General features: G+C 40.7%; 1 protein-coding gene across 1 annotated transcript in view; it reads right to left on the bottom strand.

Annotated features, from left to right (window-relative positions):
• Window positions 1-22,913, bottom strand: part of LOC133413327 (F-BAR domain only protein 2-like) — a 47,926-nt gene extending 25,013 nt beyond the window's left edge. The window contains exons 1-8 of the mRNA XM_061697543.1: window positions 22,506-22,913; window positions 14,180-14,271; window positions 13,335-13,409; window positions 13,122-13,263; window positions 12,452-12,604; window positions 11,905-12,009; window positions 10,092-10,190; window positions 5,628-5,724 (exon numbers count right to left, since the gene is read on the bottom strand). Coding sequence (XP_061553527.1) covers window positions 5,628-5,724; window positions 10,092-10,190; window positions 11,905-12,009; window positions 12,452-12,604; window positions 13,122-13,263; window positions 13,335-13,409; window positions 14,180-14,271; window positions 22,506-22,538 — 796 coding nt within the window. The 5' untranslated portion in view covers window positions 22,539-22,913. The remainder of the gene's footprint in view (window positions 1-5,627; window positions 5,725-10,091; window positions 10,191-11,904; window positions 12,010-12,451; window positions 12,605-13,121; window positions 13,264-13,334; window positions 13,410-14,179; window positions 14,272-22,505) is intronic.
• Between the last annotated feature and the right edge of the window lie 2,989 nt (window positions 22,914-25,902).

Genomic DNA, 25,902 nt, shown 5'->3' on the forward strand with positions numbered 1-25,902 from the left:
GAGAACAGATCGCAAAGATTTAAAGTCAAACCTGAGCCTTCTTATTGAGGCGGGAAAAAAATGGCAATACGCCACACTTTTCTTTCGTGACAGTAGCGCGATAGAGGCAGCTTCAGACACGCCGTTACACGGCACATCATCAAACCGTATCCCACGTCTCACTCACAATTTGGGGAATTAGTTAATTAAATTACCAGCTCAAGCCATGCCTCCAATAAAACTCGTGCGTCCCGCTGCATTTCCTCGGTATTGAAAGACAACAACGTCGCTTGATCGAAAATGTTTTTGCCACAGTCGCCGATGTGCTTTCAGCTGTTATCGAACACGACAAACTGTCAAAATACAAAAAGCAAGCAGCTACAGTAAGCCAAAATTCACGTCCAGACGCTCACATGCAGACAAACCGGCCATGTTCCTAAAAAAAAAAGGGCTAAGGCGAAAAAACTGTCCTCAAATTGAGCATAAAAGTTGCATTAAAATTGTACCGCAATAGAAGTTTAAAACAAAACAGTTCTTAAAGTACAAGCTTGGTCACACAGCGATTTAAACCTGTAAGTCAAGGTATCACATTTTTTTTTTTTTTTTTTTTTTTTTTTTTATGAGTGAACGTGGCCTTGAAGACAGGAAGTGCGTTTTGCAATCAGAGCAGATACTGGAAGAGGCAGCGCCCCGCGGCAACGCGGCGCGATACGCTAACACGCCTTGACCTGAAAAGAACAAAAGCCGGCGATGTTTTCACTCGGAACGTATACATTAGCCGCGTCGTCCGCGACCGCCGTCCTCTGGGATAGGATAAGAGAGATGGGGGGGCCATTGATGCATTGTTTGGCGTGCGGCAGCGCCCCGATGTGAAGCGCAGGCAAGCGGCGAGTCACGAGAGGCGCCCATCACGCCAAGTGAAGTGGATAAAGCACAGTGATGACTGATCTACTCTACTGTGCAATATCGGCCCTTAACCGCTGGCACACACACAATGGCTGCGTGAACTACTCTATGTTTGCTTGTGTGTGTGTGTGTGTGTGTGTGTGGTTCACGCCAATCAAAACACAATCAACATTCAATAATAGCACATCACACGGGAGGACAGACAGACGCTGTACTCAAAGTCGTTGGTACATTGAACTGACCGGTTGGATGCTCTCATTTATACATCACAGTATGTTTGTTTGTGTGTGTGTGTGTGTGTGTGTGTGTGTGTGTGTGTCTGAGAATATTCCAGTACATATTGACTTACATGTACATCATGATTTGCTAATAATAACAACAACTCACTCTGTGGGAGTCACCAAATAGTGAGAGGCAACATTTTCTTTCCTGAAGTCTATGTGCAGTGACACCACAAAGTATTCACACCCGTTCACTTTTTCCACATTTGGCTATGTTACAGACTTAGGCTAAAGCTGATTTGAGTATACTTTTAAAAACAGAAAAATCTACATACAATATTGCATAATGACAAAGTAAAAACATTTTCAGACAAATTTAAATGTATAATTTAAAAAAAACATTTATAAAACAATTTAAACATTCACACATAATTGGTACACAAGTATTCACACCCTTTACAGCCTATGAGACTCAAACTCAAGCTCGGTGCATCTGATTTCCACTGATCATCCTTGAGATGCTTCTACAACTTGAATGGAGTCCACCTGTGGTAAATTCAGTTGATGAACATGATTTGGAATGGCACACGCCTCTCTATAGCAGGTCTCATAGTTGGCAGTGCATATCAGAGGAGAAACCAAGCAATGAAGTCTAAGGAATTGTCTGCAGACCGCCAAGACCGGATTGTGTCAAGGCACAAATCTGGGGAAGGATATAAAAGAATTTCAGCAGCATTGAAGGTCCCAAAAAGCGCTGCGTGGTCTCAATTATTCCGAAATGGAAGAAGTTTGGAACCACCGGGACCATTCCTAGATCTGGCCATCCGACCGACCTTAGTAACTGGGGAAGAAGGGCCTCGGTCAGAAAGGTGAACAAGAACCCTGTGGTTACTAAGGCGGAGCTTCAGTGTTCTCTTGCGGAGATAGGAGAACCATATAGAAGCTCCACCAATCAGGTCTTTATGGTAGAGTGGCCAGACGGAAGCCTCTTCTTCACCAAAAGGCACATGGCAGCCCGCTTGGAGTTTGCTAAAAGGCACCTTAAGGATTCTCAGACCTGCAGAAACAAAATTTTCTGGTCTGATGAAACCAAAATAGAACCTTTTGGCCTTAATTGCAGGCGTCATATCGGGAGAAGAAGAGGCACTGCTCATCACCTGGCTAATGCCATCACTACTGTGAAGCATGCTGGTGGCAGCATCATGCTGTGGGGCTGTTTCTCTGCTGCAGGAACTGGACGACTAGTCCGCATAGAGAGGAAGATGGCAGCTGCCAAATAGAGAGAAATTCTTCACGAGAACTTGCTCCAGAGTGCTCTGGAACTCAGACTAGGGTGTCGATTCACCTTCCAACACGACAATGACCCGATGCGCACAGCAAAGATAACAAAGGAGTGGCTTCAGGAGCAGCCTGCGAATGTCCTCGAGTGGCCCGGCCAGAGTCCGGACTTGAATCCAATCGAACATCTCTGGAAGGACCGAAAAATGGCTGTCCACCGACGCTGCCTATCCAACCTGACTGACCTTGAGAGGATCTGCAGAGAAGAATGGGAGAAAATGCCCCAAAACCGGTGTGCCAAGCTCGTAGAGACTTACCCAAGAAGACTTGAGCCTGTGATTGCTGCCAAAGGCGCTTGGCCAAAATATTAAGCCAAGGGTGTGAATACTTACGGACCTATTATGTTGAAATGTTTACATTTTCAATACATTGGCACAACTGTCGGAAAATATCCTTGTACTTTGTCATTCTGGGATATTTTATGTCCATTTAAAAAAAAAAGAAAACTACACTCAAATCAGCTTTAGAATAATAATAACAGCAAAATGTGGAAAAAGTGAAGGGGTGTGAAAACTTTCTGGTGGCACTGTAACTTGCAAGCTAAAGCAACAAGCGCCGTTATAGCGCCTAGAGTTTGGGCTCGACGCATTTGGTCCTTTAAAAAAAAAAAAAAAATGAGTGTTATACAAAGTGCTTAAATGTCTCCTAAACAGACTTTGTTTATCTAAGGGAAGATGTTTCCTTTCTTTCAGACTTGGAGAGCAGTCACGCATGAGCGGCGGATGTTTTTTTTTTTTTTTTTTTTTTTTTTTTTAAATCGCATATGCTTGGCATGGCACTGGGAGGGCAGGTCGGTCGGGTGGGTGGGTGTCTGAGAAGAGCGTGAGGGGGGTGGGCAGAGTTTGCGTGTCTGGCCCGCCGCCAGTTGACAGCTCAGCTGGATATCGTTGAACACTCCAAACGCACCCCTGCCCCCCCCCCCCCCCCCCATCTCCTCGCAGCGTGTCACTTTGGGATCGTTTCCGCAATAGAAAGTTTATTAGCGGGGGTGGGCAAAGCATGGCTCGCGGGCGCCATTAATTCACGCAATGAGTGAAATAAAATGTATTCAATCATGGTTTAGTTGATTTATTATTAATGATACAATAAAAACATTATTCAAAAATGTCACATATATCTTTGACATTTTAAAATGTATTTTATTTTAAAAAATGGTTAATTTATTGTGATTCAATTATAAATACAAACAATTTTAAAAATGCCTTTAATATATATTTAAATGAATTCTTATCAATAATTGGCTGAATAATTGTGATTAATCCATCCATCCATTTTCTTTACCGCTTATCCTCATTAGGGTCGCGGGGCTGCTGGAGCCTATGCTAGCTATCTTCAGGCGAGAGGCGGGGTACACCCTGAACTGGTCGCCAGCCAATCGCAGGGCACACAGAAACAAACGCACTCCATTCGCACTCACATTCACACCTACGGGCAATTTAGAGTTTCCAATCAACCTAGCATGCATGTTTTTGGGATGTGGGAGGAAACCGTGCCGGCTAATTGTGATTCAATTGATTATAAATAAAAAAATGAATTATGATTTTATTACAAAGCAATTGTGCAGATTTTACTTTCATGTTCTCATTTTTAATTCGATTTGATTAAATAATAGGTTAAGAAATTATATTTAAATGACATTAAAAGGGAGTTTATTTATTTGAATATTGAAATATACTTGTTTTATTTATGCGTAAATACACAATTTTACACACACATTTAACTTTTTTTGAAATAATTGTAAAACAAAAGTGGTAAATTAATTGTAATAAAAGCAATAAGGCAGATAATGAATTATGATCTTATTACTTAATTTTACTATTCTATTACAAGTGACCTTTTTTATTTGATTGTAATAAATAATTGTTTAAGTAATTGTAATTAAATGAATGAATTTAATTATCATTACTAAACGTGGCAATTCAGCACCAAAAGGGCCGCAGATTGGTCAACTATTTCATCAGACAGCCGACCGTTTATTTTTCTGACGGCTGCAGCAAAAGCGCTAATGAACAGCTCCGTATGGGCAAGAATTTTCGGCGCATTTTTTTTTTTTTCGGGCTCGATTAATTCTGCTGTCCAAACAAATGAGGGCCACCACTCAGCTTGCCGTGCGTGGTGTCTGGACACACGGGTGGGGGTCACGCATTGTTTACACACACAGCACAGAGGTGAGCCGCCTCGGTGCCTGACGTAATGCTTTGCACGAGTGGAGATGAGGAGGAAGCCGGGCAGACGTCAGAGCCCTCGGGGGCTTTAAATATTCACACGTATCGCATTTTGCGGCATGATTAGCATTTTAGTTCCCGAATCTGCCTTTAAAAGCATGATGACAGCGCATCACAACAAGGTGAGTCAGGGGGCGGGGTCGGCGCGATGGGGGCCGCCGGGCTATTGTGGGCAAAGTTTACACAAGAGTCATTGTTGAGCTCTGACCTCGCCGAGAAGCTCGGTTCTGCCCGCTTAAGTCAAAGCCCCCCATGTGACGCATGCTTACTGGAATGCCGAGCCTGCCTACCTTGACAGCAGATTACCACGATCGACTCCGATGGCCGCTCGGCCCCGGTCTAATTGCCCTGCTCCGCCCACAGGGGCGCCTTTGTTTACGCACAACTGACCTGATTATTATATTAAGACGCAATTCAGGCTGCACGCTGGACGAGTGGTTAGCGCATCTCCCTCGCAGTTCTGACGTTCTTTGGTTCTGTTTTTATGGTTTTGAGGCTCCACATATAATATACTCTACTGTATGCAGCTGCAGTGTGGTACGTGTGCCTTTAAGGGGCGTGGCATAGTGAGTTGACATGAGGAGCTGAAGTCGGGCTGGCTCCATAGACTTCAAATACAGTATGCGTACAGTTGTTGGCTATGGTTGGTCCAACTCAGTCTGCGTGTGAGCGTCTAGATATCAGCTGTGGCCGACAGCAGCTCCTTGCGAGTGTTCTCATTTTCTATTTGTGCGTTTGACTATTCGTCCCATTCGGATCAGCGAACATTTCGTTCGAGCGGTGGCGAAGCTGAAGCTCGCTCATAACAGGTCGCGACGCAAAGCATAAAAAACACACCTGTCACCAGATAAAAAAGCAAAATAGAAACAAACAAGACTCCAAGAAATGATCCTGCCCACCAAAAAAAAAACCAACAACAACAAAAAAAAAAAAAAAAAAAAAACAAGAAGTGGCTTACCTGGTCTCTCCTTTCCCGTTCCTTTGCTTTCGGCCAGTTTCTGTATTAAGCTCTCCACTGAGGTGTTCTCCACGTTTCTCATAAATTCATTGTGAACCTGCAAAACCACAAAGAAGCAAAAATTTAGGTATTATTAAAAAAAAGCTTAACACTTTTTTTTTTTTTTTTTTTTTTAAAGAAACAGCATTAATGGGGTGAGTCACTGATTATAGGGAGAAAAAAAAAGTCCCTATTTGTGCACGTTTGTACATTCATTATTCCTTGGTGCATGGAATATAACATAAGAAGACTGAACCACACCATTATTTGCTACTTTTGTCTGACGAAAGTCCGCTAACTTAATACTAACATATAATGCGAATATACAGGCTAACGGAAATTAACGTAGGTCTTTCGGTAATTCTAACCTTCCAAAATACTGCTACTATACTGCAGCAACACATTCAATGGATACAAAAAGTCTACACACCCCTGTTCAAATGCTAAGTTTTGTGATATTTAAAAAAAAAAAAAAAAAAAGAGAGACCAAGCTTTCAAAGCTTTTTCCACCATTAATGTTAATTTCATAAATAAACATCTAATCTGTGAGGGGAAGTAAAAATAAATGTGCTCGCAGTGTTCAAAAGTAACCAATAACACTCAAACTCAAATGGAACTCAGCACACACCTTCCACCGTGTCAATTCCGCATTCTTGTCGGCTTTTTCTTTTTAAATTTGAACGTGCGGAGGTAGTTGTTTTTTGTTTACCGACACGGATGTAAGTGGGGTACTGTCTGTATACTGTAAAAACATTTTTCAAAATATATCGTGAAAAATCCACGATCCAGCGGAGGGAACCGCTGCACTCCGAGGCGTCATTTTGAATCGCTGTTTCCGCCATCGCCCCCCTGTGGGCACGGGAGGCAGCACGGCGTCATTTGTTTACAGAGCGGATGAGACGTACGGACTCGGAGGAGATGGAAGCGTGGAGACCGCCTGTGTGATGCGCGCCATTTAGATGCGCGTGATGTACTGTACGAGTGACTCTCACACAAACACACACGCACATATATGTAACACACGCACACGCCCGCCCTGAGGGTCCCGTGGAGAGCATTAGCTTTGTGAGTACAGCATGTTAGACGGAGAGCGAGGTGTAGGATGGAGTGGAGGATGCACGCTCACGCAAGCTGTCAGGTGCTGCTGCCGTGAGGAGGGCGCACACACTCACAAATGTACACACACGCATACACACACAGATACATCCGCTGAGGCTTTTGCCCACATGCATCCATCTCCCTTCAAGGCATCCTCACTTTCACCCACGAGCTCACTTACAAAAACAAACACAGCACGCACACTGACAGATACACCTGCCACACGCATACGCGCATCAAAAAGACACGCGCGCGCACACACAGTGCACTTCTTTCCACGCTGGCCCTTTAAAAAGGCATTTTCCTCTTCACCATTTCCCGCCTCACACTCTTGTCTCCCTCTTCTCACGCTTTTACTCGCCGAGTTGGAAATACGCATGAGCTCTAGGAAGGCTTCAAATCACTCAATCGGCGGTGCGTATCGTCGCATTCGCCGACCCGTGTGCGTGCGCGTGTCATCAATGACGCATGTTCACCTGCCAGCCAGACCGCCACAGATGAGAAGGGTCCAGAGCCGGATCCAGGCGGACTGAGACCTATTTTTAGATTACTTTGACCGATTTTTGGGGGAAATTAGTCATAAGTGAACCAACACTATTTTTGCTCGTATTTCAGGTCGTCTTCGGGTGAACGTGCAGCTTTTGTGGGATTTGTCTTATTTAAACCTGTGTAAACTTTGGGGGATTTGTGGTAGTCTTATTTACACCTGTGCAACTTTTGGAGGATTTGGGGGATATTTATGGTTGTCTTATTTGAACTTTTATGGGATTTCGGTCATCTTCTTTCAACCTGTACAGCTATTAGGAGATTTTAGGTGGTCATAATTGACCCTGAGCAATTTTAAAGGGGGTTTATGGCAGTCTTACTACACCTGCGCAACTTTTGCGGGATTTACGGTCGTCTTATTTTTGGGGGAGGATTCGCAGTAGCTTTATTGAAATCCGAAGAACCTTTGGTGAATTTTAGGTAGTCTTATGTACAGTGGCTTTACTTTATCATGCGCAACTTTTGAAGAATTTACAGTAGCCTTAATTCAACCCGTGCAACCTTTGGGTGATTTAAGGCAACATTATTCTGGTTGCCTTATTGGAACCAGAACAACTTCGGGGGAATTTTCGGTCGTCTTACCTTTGGTTTCTTATTTTAACCTGTGCAATTTAAAAAAAAAAAAAACTTATTTGAAACTGGGCAACATTCGGGACATTTACAGCAGTCTTTTATTTATTTATTTATTTATTATTATTTATTTTTTTTAACTTGTGGAACTTTTGGAGGGACTAACTGCTCAAGATGTTGATATTTAAGGTAATGTTATGTCAATCTGCTAAAGTGTTGCGAGATTTAATGTCTTTTTTTTTTTTTTTTTTTTACCTGTATAAATTCGGGGGGGGTTACGGTAGTTTGAATTTTTTATTTTATTTTTTTACCTCTGCAATTTCGGGAATTTGAGGTGGTCTATTTCAACCCTTGCAAACCCTTACATAAAAGTGGCTATCATATTATACGTTGCCCTACTCCTGAAAAATGCCCCCGCCCCCAAGTAATGGAGTGCCATTTCATGTCCGTGACATATATTCCGTGTTATATTTACTGCATGCTGCTCTTTACGTGAGCTATTCCGAGTGTTGAGTGCATGTACACGTTTGCTCAGCTTGTCAGCACGCATGCCGTCAGCCGCGGTGACTCAGCACAATATTGCGCCCTCTCCTCCGACGATGAGCGCGGAGTGCAGCGCCGCCTCGTCGCCCGCTTTGGGAAGACAACTTATCCCGAACCGCGACGGCTTGTGATTTCCTGGCTGGGAAGCGGCAGCGGCCATCACGCCAGGCGTGTTGCTAAATAACCCGCGGCGGTCTGTCGCCGCACGTTGCTTCCAACTTGCATGCCGCTGCAGCCGCAGGCGGCCACGGCAGACTTTCTGTGTGGACGTGAGCGCCTCTCGGTGGATAATAGAGGATCGGAAAAAATAGCTTGTTGTTTATTATGAAGGGCGATTACAGTCACACTGAGAAGAAGAATAAATGGACCACGAGTATGAATTAAGTCATATTTTTTAAAGAATACATCAAAATTTGTATACCATTTTAATATTTCATATTATAATTTAAAAAAAAGAGAGAAAATGTGTATTATTACTTTTCATTATTATTACAGAAATAAGTGGGATAAAACCTAAAAAAAAATATATACTAGTATCTTGAAAAGCCGCAACTATTTTCCTGAAAAAAAAGATAACTTTTTTCCCTAAAACATTTGGATTTTATCTGAAAAAAAGTAGTTTTTCTTTAAAGATTTTTTTTTTTTTTTAAGAACTAATGTATTGTATCTTTGAATATTTATATATTAATAATATACAACTTTTAAATCTCCCCAAAAATATCACTTATCAAAAAATGACTCCCCTGAGAAAATACGATGGTCGACTGGTTAGAGCGCCTGGAAAAAACTTAAACCCTAAAAAAAAAAAACCATTTATCTGTCATTATATTTTTGGGGGTCTATCTTGCAAAAATATTATTTATTTATTTTGAAAAATTCAAATCTAATTCTAACAAAAATTTAGCATTTTTCTCTGTGCACAAAATTATCTTTACTTTGGAAAAAAATTACGTGTCTCTTGAAAAAAAAATACTATTTACATGTATCAAAGTCTAACTTGGAAAAAAATGTCTTGAAAAATACCACTAATTCTTTTTTTTTTCTCAATAATATACATATAGATATTTTTCCCCTTTTGAAATAATGTTTTTTTATCTTGGGAAAGTACAACTTTTTGTCTTTATGTCCCTTAAAAATGCAGCTAGCTAAAAAAAAAAAAAGTGATTTATATTTCGTATTATAAGCCTGTATTTGTGTGACTTTGCTCTCATAAAATTGCAATAAACTTTAGCCCCATTTTTATTTTTATTTTTTTTTTGCTTTTCAGTGCAACTTTGCTACTCCTCAATCAAGTTACGAAACAGGCGGACCTGGAGGTTTTTTCTGCGGAGCGGAGCGCCCCTCGATGGACGTGACAAGAAGTAGAGCACAGAGAGCATCTTCACGCTGCGCTTGCTTGCGGACTGAACTGTAAAAGTTAGCAAACAAGTGGCGGCGACGCTGGGAGCGTGACGGAGGCGTTTTAGATCAGTTTTGATCACTTTTTAATTGTTGGGCGCGGAAGGCCGAATGGCAGGTTTCCTGCTTCCAAGTTAAACGATTAGCGAGATCAAAGCGCACACTAATTGATATGACGCCCAGTGAACCCGGTCGGGTCAACACCTACTTCCACCCGCTGGAATGTTCCGGTGTGTGTGTGTGTGTGTGTGTGTGTGTGTGTGTGCTCACCTCTCCTATTTGGACGTGCGTTTCCTCCACAGACTGCGAGTACGACTTGATGATGTCCTTCATGTGGAGGATGTGGCTTTCTTCAATGTCCTGGAATTTCTGCAATGAATCGACACGAAACATGAAACAAAATATGACTTTTTTTTTTTTAATCTGAGATAAAAGTTTTTTTTTTTTTTCAAGTTTCATTTTTTTGTCATCTAGAAAAATATAACCTTTTTTTCCGAGGAAAAAAAATGAAAACTAAAATTTCATCTGTATAAAACATCATCATCATTTCTTTCCTAAAAAGAGAGACTTTTGGATCGAGAAAAATTACTTCTCTCTCTGGATCACGCGACCTTTTTTATTTCCCCAAAATTGACATTTTCATCAAGAAAAAGAACACTTATTTTTCGAAAATTAGTCATTTTATATCTAGAAAACAGCCAACTTTTTTATTTGAAAAAAAAAGTATCTAGAAAAACAGTACAAGTACAACTTTTTACGTAGAAAAATACAATGTATTATTTCAGAAAGTTTTTTTGTTGTTATCTCTAGAAAATAAATCAGGTCTTTCATTTCACAAAAACACCTTTTATCTAGTAAAAGAAAACTAAAAAAAAAAATACACCTTTCATCTAGAAAATAAAACATTTGATACAAGAAGAACACGACGTCACTCTCTAGAAAACCACTTTTCATTTCTGGAAAACCAACACCTTTCATCAATAAAAATACATCATTTTAAACTAGGAAAAATAAAAACTTCTCATGTCAAAAAAGTACTACTTTTTAAACTAGAAAAACACAACTTCTCATCCAAGAACCAAACGACGTATCTCTCTGGAAAACGTGACTTTTTATCTTGAATAAAATATGAATTTTCATCTAGAAAAATTACATTTTATCATGAAAACTTCAAATTGAATTATTCTTTTTTTTGTTAATCCATACAGTGTTCCCCTGCTATTTGTGGGAAATAGGGACTGAGCTCTGCCGTGAACCAAAAATTCACTTCAACATAGTTCCTTGGCACCAAGATGCCACAAGATGGTGGCAAATAAACACTTAGTTTTTCAGTTTTCATAATGAAGGATAGGTTCACCCCCAAAAATCAGCTAGTAAGTGAATTCGCAAAGAGCAAACCACAAATGTATCGAGTAAGAATGGGATTCGTTTCCCTCCAAAAAAAGCAAGTTAATCTTGAAAAAATATTTTTCCCCTTCCAAAAAGTTACCTTATAAAGTAAAATAAATAAAATAAAAAAATAAATAAACAGCGACGTTTCTCCCCCAAATATAAGCATATGAATTTCTGCAACCAATTGACAAAAACCATGAAAACAACACAATGCACATCCTGAATGTATCATGCCGTCATACGTCTGGGTGGTCTTTTGTCCACCGCGAGACGTGCATTTTTCATGTCCATGTGAAACAGGAAGACAGACCACAGGGGAGTAAAAGCGCTTTAAATTAAACCTTTAAATACTGCTTTGCGGTTGACTTTATGTGGGCAAACTCTGAGAATGACACAAGAAATTACAAAGTGGTCAAATGAAACTGTGGGATGGAGATGAAGATGTTCTGACCACAAAATGGCAAAGTAGGGATGTAGTGACATCCCACACAGCAGAAAGAGCATTAACTCCGACAACACAATCCATTGGAAGATGCTGCTCCACCTCCGTTTGGCCGAGAAGTGTTCAAAGCCCTTTACTCGAATTATGACTTCACTACCGCTCTTGTGCTGACAACACCAAAATATCCCAAAATTCGATGTAATGATATTGACAGCAGGCTTACAGCGAAGAAAAGGACAAAAGTCATACCTGTGCCGTTTCCTCCATCTTGAGTTCGAAGTCAGACTTGGCATAGGCGTATTTCTCCACGTACGACTTGTAGGTCTCCGTGGCTTTTTTGGCTTTTATTCCCGCCTGCGAAGGTACGAACAGAGGAGAGAGACTACGGTGTAAGCTCTGTTTGTATGTGTTGCTCGGGGGCAGTTATTTGAAGGTATATAATTACGGTAACATCTATGCTCATTTCTACTCGAGCATCTATGGCATTTCGCATTCTATGCTAGCGTTAAACTAGCAGACGTTTGTGTGGTTGAATATTTTGGTATTTAAACATCCAATGTGAAAATTATCTTTTTGTTTTGTGTGTCACTTTTACAGTAAACCGACTTTCTCGCCAGCGAGAGACAGAGAACGGACGCTAAAGGAATACTTTTAAAAGTATAATAACTGCGTCTACAGCACGGGAGGGTTAAAACTATATCTATATATATATATTAAAAAAAAAAGCTTTCATGTGAAATTTGATACCTTTCACGAACCCGGGCAGTGTGCAAGAGGCTTCAGTGTGCCGTCCTACCTTGTCCACGTCTCTCTGAGTTGCCCCTTCCTTGCGCAGGCGCTCCTGCTCCACCGTTTTGGCGTTGTAGTTCTCCTTGGACTTCTGCAGGGCTTGCCCGGTGCTCTGGATGTTCTGCACGGCCTCCAAGGTGGACGCCACCTCTTCTTTTGTCTAACAACAACGACAATGAGATCACTATGTCCCCAGTGACTGTTACCTACCGGGATTTTTCCTGCATATGAAGTGTGCAGGTGGCCGCCTCCAGTAAAGCTCTGCCATTACTGTTGGTTATTTTTGGCCAGCGTTAAACTAAGTTGGGTGTCAATTTTAAATGCAATTGTGGTGTAACGGCGCTGTATCAGAAACATATGAAGAGTTCAAACGCAAAAGCAGCTATCTTCATTTTTCTGTGAATTAAGAAAAAAATTTGTCGAAAATTTGACTCGAACAGTTATGAGACAAAAGCTACTGTTTCAAAAAAAATAGAGAAAACTGTATTTCAAGGAAGGCCTGAGGACATTACAAAGGGAGAAAATTGAGACAATTTGGATGCGCACTTTTTTTCTGCATCGCCAAGGTAATCAATCGCGACTCAGTATTGGCGGATGCTCAAAATCAAGTGACTGGGACTCAGATGCGAAAAAATGTGATCGGGTGGTCCCAATTAAAACCACCGATCGGCGCTCACCTTCTTGTGCGCTTTGGCCTGCTCCTCCACGTACTTGTGCACTTCTTTGATGAGCTCCTGTAGCTTGCGCACCAGCTCCATGTGGCAGATGGCCAGCTTTTCCGTGGAGCCCTTGAACACCTCCCACACCGGCGCAAACGTCCTGCGGTCGACAGGCACGTTGACGTACGCGTTCGTACCCGTTCGTCCCGGGAGAAAGGGTTCTGGACTCACCCGAGCTGGGAAAAGTTTCCCGCCGTCTTGGCCAGCTTGGTCATGGACCTGGCGTAGGCCTCTTCGATAACACTCCTGGAAGAATACCAATCGATGTCAAAAAAAAAAAAAAAAAGTATCACAAGTAATACGTGTAAATTGTATAATTTGCATAGTCTCCATTTGTAACTGTCCAGTCAACAGTGTGCCATTTCGGCCACCAGAGGGAGGCATGGTCAAGCATTCATGTCGCTCAGCAACGTCAACACAACTTTGCCAAATCAAAATAAACCTTAAAATCATTATTTTACGTGATTATTGTTATATTACAGATTATTAGTCTTTCTACAGAACTATGATTTAACGTACTATTATTGTTTTTATTCCTACAGTTAATGTTATTACAATTATTATTATTTTCCATATTTTGACATGACTTTACAATCTCTATTAAAAAGTAACATTTATTAATTTATATTAAAGATATTATTTTACATGAAATTTACATAGTTATTAAAAATTAATTTAGGTTAAATACATAATTAATTTACATAATAGTATACAGTGTTATTACTGTACACATTATTATTTGGAAATTATTATTTTACAAACTATTATATTAGTCATACAAGGTAATATTTTATATATTGAAAAATTGCAAAATGTAATTCACATTTTTAGAAATTATTATTTATGACAGTGAGTATACCTATGACATTCTGCTTCGGCTTTTTTTGTGACACTTCGAATTTTAGATGATGTAGCATTTTTTTATGCCGGGTGTAAAAGATGCTAATGGCTCGGGTAGAGTCAATGATTGTCGTCGTTTTTTTTGTATGTGCTAATCATGTTGCTTGACTTCTTACCTTTCCCTGATGAAGTCGGTCAGCTCCTTGGAGGAAATCTGCCCGTGCTTCATGTTGTGGTACAGCACATCGAAGCCATTGTTCTTTTCACCCTGTCGATGAAACGGCAAGATGAGGAGAAGAAACAACGCGCCCGTCGCTCAGCGCAGATTATTTAGCGCCGTTACCTTTTCGAGCGTGCCCACGCCCGTCCAGGCTAAAAAGGCGGTCGGCGGTGTTGATTTGCGCCAACGTTCAAAAAGGCGACACTTGAAGCAACTAGTCGACTCGTCAACAAGTCGACTCTACCACTCTGTGATGACGGTTAGAGTTTGAAGTCGATGAATCGTCAATCGTGTGTTTTGGCATTAACAACGGACGCCTCGCTGAAATCAACGAGTGGTCGGTTGGCGCAGCAAACTAGCCTCAAACGTGGAAATATTTGAGTCAACAAAATTACAACAAAAAAACTAAATCATGACGTCATTGATTAATCAAGGTCGACTATCGTCACATTATCGCCGACTAGCGGTTCAACGCCTACTTTATACGAAGGTGTGAAAAGATCAAACTGTGCAGTAATTACTGCCGGTAGGTTTCTGTTTTATGCGAAGGCATCAAACTTTGCCACCATGCTCCGCCCACACATGGCAAAAGCTCAAACGGCTGGCGATTTCGTGCCACCCATCTGTGCAGTAGACGGGCTTGAAATTTAGTCGGAATCGGACCGAATCTATAGGACGAGCTCATCTCCGAAAGGACCCTTGAAAATGTCCAAAAAGCCCGTTTAAAACTAAATTGAAAAAAAAAAAAATGTTTTTTTTTTTTTTTTTTTGTAGGTGCACTCATGATTGAGACGCCGACAAAATGTTGTATTTATCTTAAAAAGAGTTTCCTGTTTCATGGTGCGCCAGCAAATTCTAATTAGCAATAATCAGACCAAATCAAGGAAATTGTCTTTGAAGGATCCGTGGAAACGGCCTAAAATGTCTGCTACAAACCAAAAGAGCTGATTTCCTGCCTTCTCGGAAATTGTTTTTGGACTTTTTGGGGGCCCCTCATGAAAGATGGAATGAATGTGCATAGTAGTGAACATTCACTAATATTGTGACAGAAATGACGGAACACTTGAGGCTGCGTTGCTGTAATGCACCGTAAGCGCCTCTAGAGGGCAGTGAGGAACAACAGATGGAATATGACGTGGACGTCACATTTTTTTCTGATGGGAAAACGTGTCAGAGGGAGGCGATTATTTGTGGGTGATACAAAGTGGGACTATTTGGGGCCCGCCGGTGACGGACACTTGCTTTGGAGGTAAAACCGAGGTGGGACAAAGGTTGCGTGGAAGGGTACAAAGTAGCGGAATAGCGAAAATCCACGGCTAATTGATGCCCATTATAACTGTATTCGGGGTTGGGGGTGGGTATCTTTAACCCCAAAAAATCTTGAGTAAACTGGGGAGCCATTGAAAAGAACAACAACACAAAAAAAAGCCAATGTGTGAAACCGCAGGTGTGGGGGCCCACAGTAAACCTAAAAACAAAAACAACTGAATTTTTCTAAATAAAATCAAAATGTAGTACAAAAGTCCCAAAATTGGCAGCTACTTCTCCACTTTGTGACGTAACATCGGAGCGGAAACAAGCTGTTAGCCTGCCAATGCTAGTTAGCCATGTTTTCTGCCTCGGTAGCAAGTCTATAGTATTTATTTCACCAATTGTAGACACGCTAACTCTCTTAACTGATAGCGAACATGTATTCCAAGACAGCGTCATAGTAATATGACATTGAATTTGTCAAAGAGCGATGATGGGTGGCGCGCTCGTAAATGCGATATGGTATTGACGTATTGTCTTCGTAAGCGCGTTTTGCATATCCTTCTTCTACCAAGCCGCCGTACCCGAAAAATTCCCGAAAGAGCTGACTCGAACTGGCCCATGCCGACACCTAACACAACATTTCTACGGATTTTCTAACTCACATCAGATGCTGATCGTGTAATTATCTCAATGCAGAGCGCAGCGTTGTCGTGTGAAAGTGCAAGTCGTGGCAATACCCCACTGTGCCGGGTTGTGTGCGAAAGGAACTTTTATGTCTCTGAAGCTGCTGCGCCAACTGTACGGTAGGCTAATACGTCAATTGTGTGTCGGAAGACGAAGACTTCAAGCTCATTTACAAATGACACATCCAAAAACAAAGTGCGAAATGTCTAACAGCCGAGCCTTTTCTTATTGGGGAAAAAAAATAAAAAAACGATTTGACAGCTTGAGCGAGCGCCATGCTTTCGGTATAAGACACGACACCAAACAATCTCAGCAAGCATCGTCATTCTTGCAAAGTTACTTCCTTCTTCCTGTCCGCGCCGCCACACTCAGCACTTTTGACACGGGCCACAACTCCCCACACACGGCCCCTTTCTTGCCGCCACACGCAGGGAAAAAAGGCAAGCAGTTCGGTGTTGATGTGACTTCTCAAAAGTCGGTCGTCACGGCGGGACACTGGCGGAAGGGGAAATGTTAGAAAACAGGTTTAGCGGTTTCAGTTGCCCGCGGCTACGAGAATGACACGCACGCATTGCATGATGTGCTTAAAAAAAAAAAAAGATTAGCCAGCACAGTCCTCACGTAACCCTCCGCTGCGCAAAAACAATCATGAAGTCCCTATGGGCTCGCCGAAGACTCTCTTTGAGGCATACCCAAGAAGTTTAGCGCACAGTTACGAGAGTTTTCAGTTTTATGGCAAGCCATCAAACTTTGCCACCAAACCCTGCCCACACACAAAGACAAAATCTTACATTTTGGGCAATGTAGCGCCACCCATTTGTTTACTTGCTATCGGGGGGGGGGGGGGGGGAAAAATCTCTTCGAGGAGTTTTGAAGGACACCTGGAACGGGCAAAAGGATCCAAAAATGGCTGCTTCGACCCAAAATGGCAGACTCCATGTGTCTTTTGTGGTATGGCTTCTTAACCTCAAGTAACCCTCAGCTCCGGAAAAATGAAAATAAAGTCCCTGTGGGGTCGCCTTTGAATCTCTTTGGGGCATACCCAAGAAGTTTAGAGCCAGAGTTACTCGCGTTTTCTGCTTATGGCAAGCCATCAAACTTCGCCACCCTATTCTGCCCACACACAATTTTTTGCACTTTGGCGCCACCGTTCTTATGCACAAGACACCTAAAGATCTGTGGCATCTCACCAGAAAATTGGGAATCGCTGGCCTTGGCCCTGCCTGGCACCAAGGTGTACTTTCTGCCCGAAACTAATCAGCCGCCCTGGCTAACGCAACCCCACTCCCGCTGTACACTTGCGGAACAGATCAAGCGTCGGTCTGCGCCGGCACACCGGAAGATGGTCCAAAACTCAACACAGGCTCATCTGCCAATGAGCACCAAACATTTGTAAAAAGATGGCCCTATTTTTGAAGGACTCCTAGAAATGGCCAAAATGAGCCCAAAACAGACACTTCGAAATAAAAGAGCAGACTACCCATGTCTTTTCAAACAAAGCTTCCTGAGACTTATGTCTACCAACTTACGTGTTAGTAAGTGTAACTGGCGGTAGCGGTTGAATTTTAAAAATAAATAACAATTCTTGGGCTGCACTATTGTATCAATTTTGGTGGTCCAAACACACAATGCGTCTGTCTGCACAGAGGGGAAGTGACGAAAGCAAGCAAGGATAGGAAGAAAGCGTGACAAATAAACACAAAGACAGGAAAAAGATTTCTGGGTGGTTCTGACCGAGCGGGAGAACAAAACGACGGACTTTGGCTCTGACGACCCTCCAACGGTCCGACCTCAAACCTGAGACATCTACTTAAGTACAGCAACAAAGTACTCATAGAGTAAACGCACATGAAAGACAAAAGATGACACGCTAAAGTGTAACAACACAAGATAACAAACTAAATAGGGAACAGTAATTGGGTAGGCAGAAGAGCCAAACCGCAAATTTGCACTCGATCACGTAACAGAAGCGTGAGGGAATGCAATTTTTAATCAACACGGGCCAAGGAAATGGACTTTTTATGGCCCGGCGGGCAGCCAAGTCGGCGTGACGTGAACAGAACCCTCGGCATCGTTGTCCTCCGAGCCTCAAACCTCCTCGAATGTTCTGTTTAAGGCCCGAGCATTTTCGACGAGGCCGTCTGAGGCTGCCGCGCGAATCGATCGCAGGAAGGTGCAGAATGTACCGCGGGCGGGCTAAGTGGAGTTTCATTTGGTCGTTTCATGTCCGGCCGCCCGGCCGGCAAGTAGACGCGGGAATGTTCAGGTAAGCGCAGTGGAAAAACACAAAAGCCCATACGGGAGAAAAACTGAAAAAAAAGTCAGCCGGTGTGAAATGGTAGTGCCAACATCAAAAGAACTGTTTTCAACCTTTTCACGGCTTTGTGATAGGGCCTTTCGCAAAATCACCAGGTCAACTTCTGTGTCATGTATGTTTGTGTCACGTCACACACGGGGAAGCAAAACTGAGAAAATAATAGGAAACACAAAACAACATGTAGGATTTACCTGTTTCTTTGTGTTGTTTTTTTTTTTTTTTTAAACTCTAACTACGCAACTCAATTGCACAAGGTCCGCTCGACCTTCCTCGTGAGACGGCGATGTGATGAAACGCATCCTTTGTATGTACGATTTGCACCATTTGAGTGGCGCGAGGAGTGTTTAGACACACACAATGCAGACAACAGTGTGCGGAGGGCGAGCGAGGACGTGCTTTTTCGGCGTAGTTTGCGTCAGCACGCTTTGTTTATCCTGGATTGGCAAACTCGTTTTTCCATGACACTGGAAGGCTAAAGCTAAGCTAACCAGCGAAGTACAAAAATCAGGACCGAGACCTGCCTGAGATATTATGCGGAATCCAGGCCCCAGCCCCAAATGTTTACAATTGTCTATATTAAGCAGAGACCGATAATCGGACGGGCCGATTATAGTCACCAATATTCAGCATTTTTGAGCATATCGGCAACTGACTTTTTATTTGTTTTAACTGGATAAACATCAGAGAACTCATGATTTATTTACATTTCCAGTCAACGTGAAAAGAGATGCTGCTGAGCCTGGGAGCTCCCTGGACGTTTTCTTGGAATTTTAAAACAAACATGTCTACTGTCTAAGATTTAAAAAGAAAAATAATAATAATAACATGTCGCAATTCTGAAAAGCTGTTTAATAAACATATGGTGAAAGGCATTTAAATGAAGGTAAGAGTTGGAGTTTGTATTATTCCAAATGTTGACGCCAATATTTTCCCTTTTGCTACAAATGAATATTGGCTCCAAATATCAGATATCAGCCTCCTTGAAACTAATAATCGGTATCGGTCCTGGAAAAAAATAAATTAAAAAACAAAACACACAAAAAAACATATTAGTCTATATTAATAGCTAAATGCTGTAATTATACCACAAACTGTGCTCCCAACACGAAATACAAACTTGTTATGCTGCTTTCGGGGCGAGTAGTTGTGATTATTGCGTGCGTATTAGTTGATGATTTGCAGTTTAGTCGAAAGTAAACGGGTGCCAACGTGCGCGCGCGGCGCATGTTAAACACACAGCTGATCTTTGCCATCACTGGATTCTCTTGTGGCCGAGGCACAAAGGGCAGACTGACAAGAGTCGCTCGCCTCCTTTCCATTTAGTTCACCGCAGAGTCGGCGGTAGGGTGGGGGCGACTGCACCCTCCATTGACTCCAAAGGCACACACAGTGGATGTAAAAAGTCTACACACCCCTGTTCAAATGTCAGGTTTTTCTGTTATGGAGGAAAAAAAAAAAAAAAAAAAAAGAAGCAGACCAAGATCAATTTATATATAAATCAAAATCTATAATCAAGATTAGGCTTTACACGATCAGGATTTTTGGGGCCGATCACAGAGTTTAAAAAAACTATAACCGATCACAAAATGGAGGAATGTGTCTACTTAAATGACCTGTTCAATTACTATATATACTTGTGTACCTAATTGCTCAAAAAAAATTATATTTACAATAAATAATGTATCTTTGTTCCTCTATTTATGCCAGTGAGGCATAGTGACAGACAGAACAAATGAATGGTCTTCTATTAGATGGCAGGAAGTAAATACAGTCATTAATGTATCCACTTTTGGTGACATTATTGTTTGTTGGCCTGCCGGGAGATTTTTCAATTGTAAAATATGTTCCTTGGCTCCATAAAGGTTGGAAATCACTGCTCCAGTCAGGTCGTGTATTCTAATCAGTCAGGTCAAACCAACATTACAACATGACAGAAATAATGGGTGCTAACTTACTGGAATTAAATGACATATTATTCAATTTTTAATTAAATGACTTAAAAAAATGACTTTGTTTACCGTCTTTATTACTTTAGTCTTGTTAAATGGACTATATTCTCGTAACTTTATGACTTTATTATTGTAAAATTGATTTATTTACATAAAATTACATCATTTTTTTTGCAAAATGACAGCTGTATTTTTCTGTAAAATAATTAGTTTTTCTCAGTAAATTACTCCATTGTTTTGTGGAAAATGACTTCTCGTAATTTTTTTTTAATAATATATAGAATTCTGACTTTATTCTGAAATTATCTAACTTTATTCGAAAATTACTTGCATTACAGTATTGTCTTCGAAAGTTACCACTTCATTCTCGTAAAAATTCAGACTCATTTACCATAAAATTACAAGTGCGTCCTGAAAATCTTGGCTTTATTTTGGTAACGTTTTTGACCTTTATTTTCATGTCAAACCTGTGAATAGCGTAAAACGGCAACTTTGTCATCGAATTAGAGCTTTAATGCTGCGGTGCGTTGCTTCAGTCTCCACCGAGGTTGGAATTCTGCCTGACAACAAGCGAGCCGTCGCTTCCATATGACGCTAGCTACGCCGGTCCCCCGCCTACCCACCGTGTGATTCTCGAACGTTTTCATTCTGTTTTGAAGGACAGCCAGTGGGGGAGACAAATGGATTATTCGGAAGAGGTAATTATTACGATTATTTTCTGCTACAGAAACACAAAATGTTGTTTGTTAAATAATGAGACAAGGGGGCCGTGCTCCACCTGTTGCTAGCGAAAATTCCAGTCCATCATTTCCGGTACATATTTTGTGTGTGTGTGTGTGTGTGTGTGTACTCATAAGCGCAGAGTGCGGGAACTTTTTAACAGCAAGATGTTAAATGAGCTGCTCGGCTTAATCGGCATTGTGTCATCTCCTTTAGTAGCGGCCTGCGTGAAAATGATGGTTACACATTGCAGATTTAATGAAGTAAAAATAACAACTTTGTTTTCATAAACTATTTAAAGCTCTCTGTTTACATGCTAACTGGAGTGACAAGCTAAAATGGCAACTAAAGGCTAATAGTGCATGTAGCTTTTTGTTAGTCATGTTGGAAAGTTTTCAGAAAATCTGAAATATCTGTTGAGCAAGCACATTGGTATTTTTCATTGATAAATACCGAGTTCACGTTTTGGAATTTATTCAAGGCGACATGTTTAAACATGATATGGAAATGACTCATCAGTTGGCCAAAACAACATTTTAAAGCATAACTCCCCGAAGTATTTTAATAACTGATGGCTGCTGCCCGAAAGGGTCAATTTTATAGGAATTCAGGTGGAATTGTCACAAACCTTGTTAAGAGCACTAGCACCAGTCAAATAATGGCTTTAACTACTTTACCTTTCAAAGAACGACACAGTTAACGTAACAAATAAATCAATATAGACATGAATTCTCAATATAAATTGAGGCCTCTTGTTGTTTTAGCTAAGTATAGCCACGTCAAATCATGTTCGTGGAGAAACGACCTCTGGGCAGGAAAAAGACGACATTACACGTCATAAAACAGTGACTTTTACACGAAACAATAACATTTACAGCGAACAAGACTGTTGAAAAGTGAAAAATTGTGTTTTAAAAGCATGGGGAACTTTCCAAACATCTGGCCTCTCACTGAAACTTGACGGAAGGAAGAAAAATGACGCGATAATGCCCCCCCCCCCCGAGCCCCGAAGAGCGACTGATTGACAGTCGCGGCAGCCAATAGCTTCTTCGGATGAAGCGGCGAGCGTTCCAGACATGCCGCGGCGGCCAATCAGCAACGGAAAAGGGAACAGGGGCGTATACTTTTGTATTGTCAAGCTAGGTGGTCTCCATCGCTCTCCCTTCAGAGGCCCGACCAAACATCGGGGTTGGTAAAATAACAAATAGTCGTAAGAAGAAAATGAACAAAAATAGCGATGGCGGTGTATTTAAAGTAGAGAAGAACGTTTTTCGAGCGAACCGCTTTTCCGTGAACGAGGCGAGACAAGAAGGTGCAAAGACCCGGTGTAAACAGCCCTGAAATGAGACACAGCCTACCCAGAAATTGTCCACGAAGTAGGGCGTTAACATCTTGTTGCTGTCGTCGTCCTCTTCGCCGTCGACACTTGTGGAGAAACTTTTTTTTTGGTATGAAATTAGCCAAATTCATCCACAACGACCTCACGCTTGGTTCCGCTGCTTTTTCTTTTTTCCTCTCTTTCCCCTCCCGTCCGACGCGTCCGGGTTCGCCTCCTTCCCTACGCTTGCTTTCTTCTCCTCCCTCCCCAGTCGACAAAACTCCACCTCTCGCTCGGTCGGTTGTCGAAGTCGTCACTCGCTACTCCAGGTCGGCCAACAACGAGTCGAGCCGCTCGACGGGGCCAAAACAGGCCGAAGCAGCGCTGGGAATTTGACAACGGACGGGAAACAAAACAGAAGCCAAAAGCCGGTAGAGGCGAACTAAAACGGTGCGTTCAGCGACGTTAGGGAAACTTCCAGAGGCGTTCAGTGACGTTACGCAAAGCGTACAACTACGAGTGTCAGGAAAATTACGATTTACGATCAAATCTCTCGTAAAACTCTTCACTTCTAAAATGATGACTTTTTGTAAAATTCCGACTTTCTCGTCGAACTTCGGCTTTATTTACTTAACATCATTAATTTTTAATAAAATAATGGAAGTTTTAAAGACTAAAATGACGATTTTAGTCTTTTAAATCACGGGATTATTTTCGTAAAACTACCACGTTATTCTCGTAAAATGTTAGCCTTGTTTTTATGCAAAATTATGACTTTATTCTCATTAAATTACACCACCATTTTCATAAATTTATATATATGTATCTATATATATATATGTATATATATACACACACACACACACACACACATATACATATATATATATATATATATACACATACATACATACACATATATATATATATATATATATATATATATATATATATATACATATATATATACACACACACACACACACAAAGCACACCCCAAAAAAAGACAAGTCATCATGTAAACAATTTATTGGAACAAAGTACAGATTCAAGCAATGGTAACCAGTCACACACCCACCACTATGTCATTTTACAAATATTACAAAAACAGTACAATGTATATTCTTTGCATGATTCAAAATATTTGGTGGCCCCGAAATTATTATTTTCAACTATTTATTTCAGCAGCTCATAAAAAAAAAAAGGCATCTAAATCAGGTGGGCAAAGTATGGTGCATGTAATATTTGTTGTCTTAATTTACGTTTTTTTCCCCTAAAAAAAGTGGGATATTCAAAAGTATAAATTTACATTTTTTCAGCAGCGCAGAAAAAAAACAAACAAGACAGGTGGTCTGAATCAGGGATTAGCAAAGTATGGCCCACGTAATATTTGCGGCATTAATTAGCCATTCCCCCTCACAAAAGACGTTAATTCAAATGTATTTATTATTTTTTCTTCTTAATTACATATTACATTTCACTTTTTTAAAACATTGAATTTTGGGGGTTGGTTAATCCTAATTAATATATGTTTCTTATTAATTGCATATTACATTTAACTTTTAAAAAACGTTATTGAATTTTTGGGGTTGGTTAATCCTAATTAATATATTTTAATCACCGTCCGTTTTAACAATCAAAAGGGGCTTTTGAGCCCCAAATTTTGCTCACCCCTGCTCAAAATAAACAAAAACGCTCTTTGATGAGATGCTTCTGGATGGCAGTGGCGCTTTAGAAAATACAAACATTCAAATTTGTAAAGCTTTTGTAAAAAGTCAAGGCGTGTTTGTTTTTGCTCCATTAAATATGACTTTATGTTTCATCACTTTTGACACAAAATGCGCGCAAGTTCCCAATCGCAGTTGTGTGCAAAGGAAGCTAATAGCCAACTTTACTTTTGACCCCCCCAAAAAAAGACATTCTTGTCAAATTATGACTTTATTCTTGTATTATTGTGGTTTTATTCTGATAGAAATGGCGACTACTTTGGTAAAGTTCCAACTTCAAATTTCATGCAATTATAAATACCGTAAAATGAAGATTTTATTTCCACACGGCTGCATTCATGTAAAACTACAACTTTATTATCAATAAATGACAACTTCATTAATGTAAAATGTCTTTATTCTCATAAAATTACTATGTTAACGTAAAATAAGGACTTAATTTTCTTCAAATTATTGTCAAATTAATAAAACAATTCTGGATTTATTTCTATAAAAATGATGACTAATTTAGTACAATTCTGACTATTTTCATAAAGTTCCAACTTGTATTTTCTGAAATTCTGACTATTGCAAAATTCCAATTTTAGTTTTGTTCAGGTGGTAACCAATTTCTTTATTCTCAGAACATTGTAACCTATTGAAAAATCATGACTATTCTCATGACATTAATATTTTAATCTGTTAAAATTATTCAGTTTATTCTGGTAAAATTACAACTTTATTCTGATTAAATGACAACTTAATCGTAATGTGGTGGTTTTAATCTCATTCAAGTACGACTAGATAATAGTAAAGTTAAGGTTTTATGCTCCTATAATGCCAACTACACTTGAAAAATTACTATTTTCATAAAAAAGACAGTTTCGTAAAGTTCCAACTTTATATTTCATATCATAAACTTATGATAAAATTACAAATTTAATTTTGTTCAATCAACTTTTTTGCAAAATGACAGATTTATGCTTAGACGAGTACAACTGTTACTGTAAAATGTTGACTTTTTTGTCGTTAAATGACAACTTTATTGTAAAATGCTGAGTATATTCTTCTAAAAGTAGGACTATATTAATGTAAAATGACATTTTTATTCCTGTGAAATGGTGACTATTCTCCTAAATTTATGGCTTTATGTTGGTAAAATGGCGGCTTTAGTCTCATAAAATGATGACTCTTCTTGAAAAATTACGGCTTTATTTTCTTTATATTATGACTTTAGTTTCGTAAAGTTCCAACTTTATACATTTGGCCACATTGTGGCTCGTCAGCGAGATCACGCTCAACCGTTGTAACCGGGGTTAGCATTTGTTTTACACTTGGGTGACCGTTGAGAACGTTTAAAGAGTTATATATGCGCAGGGAAGGGGGATGAGAGTGGGTGGGGCAAAACAAAAACAACAACAACAACAACAAAAACAGCAAACACAGACAACCTGAGGATCACATGTAGAAAACACATATTCAAGTAGTAAAACCACCACACGCACGCAGGCACGCACGCACGCACAACACTCGGAATGTGACGGACAAAAAGTGACGTACACACGAGGTTTGGCCTGTTTGAGTATTCCACTGCGCGCTGCTAAGAACCTCGAAAGTCCAACGCACCCGCCACGCTACCGTTTGGGTAAACGACGCCTCCTACTGCGAGTCCCGCAAAGCTTCGGCGTTCCCGAAGTACGGCAGTTGAGAATGTTCAAACGTTACGAAAAA

This window comes from Phycodurus eques, chromosome 15 (assembly GCF_024500275.1).
Source record: "Phycodurus eques isolate BA_2022a chromosome 15, UOR_Pequ_1.1, whole genome shotgun sequence".
Taxonomy (NCBI): Eukaryota; Metazoa; Chordata; class Actinopteri; order Syngnathiformes; family Syngnathidae; genus Phycodurus; species Phycodurus eques.